The sequence below is a fragment of the Haemaphysalis longicornis genome, unplaced genomic scaffold, assembly GCF_048455015.1.
Source record: "Haemaphysalis longicornis isolate Haplotype H1 unplaced genomic scaffold, Haemaphysalis longicornis Haplotype H1 scaffold_5, whole genome shotgun sequence".
Classification (NCBI taxonomy): domain Eukaryota; kingdom Metazoa; phylum Arthropoda; class Arachnida; order Ixodida; family Ixodidae; genus Haemaphysalis; species Haemaphysalis longicornis.
The window spans coordinates 97,548,504-97,551,026 of record NW_027526385.1 but is presented as its reverse complement, the minus strand read 5'-3'; the positions used below and the strand labels follow the sequence as shown (position 1 = coordinate 97,551,026).

Below are 2,523 nucleotides of genomic sequence, written 5' to 3'. Positions count from 1 at the left end.
TGCTAAGACTTCTGGATAACCGGGCTTCCATTATGTCAGCACGGTTACTTGAAAGTTGCGAAAAAGGAACGGTTCTTGATAAGACAATGCGCGCATCGATCATGGAAAATGAGTAAAACAGTACACCGTTATCTCATAAGCCACGTATCGGTATACATTTAGATCGTTCGTAGATGCGTTTACTTAGTGCGCGAAAAAATTCGCCGCATGCGTTCGTTCTTCGTTTGCGATTGGGGTCTTTAAAGGTTTGACGATCGATCGGACGCACGTTTTTTAATTGGATGAAGCTTTCACGCTTTTGTCAACTTTCTTTGGGAAGAGATGATAAACATTTATGTTTTATGGCTTCGCCTCGCCCTGCAGATTGGTCACGTAGGGAGCCTTCGGCTTTGAGGGGTCCTATTAAGGATCCTTCCCAGCCCATCAGAACCTTACCTTCGGCAAACTGGAAATGGGTCGCTTTATTATGTTCCTTCTCACTTTACCTCTGCGCAACACTTAAAAACTGCGAAGCTCGGCTTCCTCGAAAACTTTCTACACTTTCGTATGCAAACCTTCCGTCCACAAGCTTCCATTAGTGCTCACCCAGAGTACTCCGAATAACCACTCCAAAATGCTGCCCATTCTTTGCGGGGCCCTTAGATGCGAGCCACATTTCCGGGAAAAATGGGTCATCATCATCATCATCATCATCATCAGCAGCAGCAGCAGCAGCAGCAGCAGCAGCAGCAACAACAGCAACATAAACGGCAGCCTATACTTCCAACAATCCAGGAAAAATGGGCTTCTGCGCCCGAAGCCGGGAGCTACACACGTTGCCTCGTATTAGTACACCAAACCCTCAGTGCACAGCCGAATTAAAGTAATAGGAGATATAGAAGGACCTGAGGGCCTGCAGTGCGGAAAAAACATGTCGCACAAAAGGTGGCGTTTCTCGCGCCAATTTACTTCTCGCGCACTTTTCAGCGCCACGAAGGAATCTCCTTACCCCGTGAGCGGGTGGTGCTCCACTACGCTCGACCTGGGGTGCGTCACTTTGGTCTCGTGGACGCTGTAGCCGTGCTCATGGTGCGGCGTGTACACCAGCTCGTCATGCTGCGCCACCACGGCCGGCCGGAGCACGTGGTGCACAGGCTGGTGCACGACGGCCGCCGCCGGCGCGGTGTGCACCACGGTGGCTGGAGCGTGGTGGACGACAGCGGCCGGAGCGTGGTGGACGACGGCGGCCGGTGCGTGGTGGAACACGGCCGCGGTCTGCACTGCGGAGGGCTGGACGACGGTGCGGTGCTCCGTGGTGTGCACGGAGGTCCGCACTGCGGGCTGGATCACGGTGTGGTGCACCGCTGGAGCGACCAGAGGAACGTTGTACGTGTAGATGGGGACGCTCTGGGCACCGGCCACGAGCAGGCAGGACACTACGAGCGCCTGGACGCGGGGGTGGATGCGCACGAAATAGTGACGTCATCACCAGAGGGGTAAGGGTGGTGCTAAAAGTAATGTTATCTTTGGCACGCGTATGATAAAGAAGGATCAAACATTTTTATATTTCAAAATTTGAATGTTTTGGCGCGCATGAACAATATATGATGTGCTATTTGTTCTTTCTAAGTTCAAGTAACGTAAAACGGAACTTTTCAGTATTCGGATTGTCCCGATCGTCTTCATGACATATTGTTTAAAAATTATTGGCTTGAGATGTCAAAATCGGAAGGGGGATGGTCAGCCTAGTAAAGACGAAAAGAACACATTTGCCCCAGTATCGAGTAAAGATGGGGTATATGTCGCCTAACTGTTGAAACACGAAAGGCCCATTCGCCAATAACCCACGAAGTCTTAATTAACATTGCCATTAAAACCCAGAAGGCAAGCTCGTGGTACGGTCGGACAAGGTGGACGCTGCAGGCACACTTACGAACGTCGACATGGTTAGCAGTTGCTTCCGGGCTGGTTGAAGGGTAATAAACGAAGGTGATCCGAAACTTGCGACTGCGTGTATGTTGTGTTTGCGACTCTTAGCAAGACACGCCGCTGGCCCTTATATAGCCGCGGAAGGGGGAGGGTGCCAACTCACATATGGCACCTCGAGCCTTGCGGGAAGCGGAACGCGGTTCGCCTTGTAACGAGTGACCGCAAATTTCACCCTTCCACATTCTCTCACTTTTCGCGGCTTCCGTGCGTCCGCAGCGTAAGTGCGCGGCAATCTTCGTTATCGGGGTCAGGTGACGACACCGCCTGGCCGAGAGGGTTTCTTCCGCGCGGTGCCGTTCGTTTATTTACCGATGGAAAGGCACTTTAAAACGGGGAAGTGACGATCGCACAAAACTTCTAAATTTTTTTGTCCTGTCCCGGCGTGCGTGCCTGGAACGCTAAATTTTTCCCGTATGCTGTCGACACTATTCACGACCTGCCGACTACAGCCGGAAATTAGATAAAAAAAGAGCCATGCGAAGTCGACAAGTAAAGGAGGCCCGGGATTTGGACAGCGAAAGTCCATGTAATAACTCCGTTCAAATACATAAGCAC

General features: G+C 51.6%; 1 protein-coding gene across 1 annotated transcript in view; it reads right to left on the bottom strand.

Moving 5' to 3' along the window:
• LOC144139332 (uncharacterized) overlaps positions 1–2,152 on the bottom strand; it is a 3,513-nt gene extending 1,361 nt beyond the window's left edge. Inside the window, exons 1-2 of the mRNA XM_077671711.1 lie at positions 1,913–2,152; positions 989–1,425 (exon numbers count right to left, since the gene is read on the bottom strand). Of these exons, the coding sequence (XP_077527837.1) occupies positions 989–1,425; positions 1,913–1,924 (449 nt within the window). The 5' untranslated portion in view covers positions 1,925–2,152. The remainder of the gene's footprint in view (positions 1–988; positions 1,426–1,912) is intronic.
• Between the last annotated feature and the right edge of the window lie 371 nt (positions 2,153–2,523).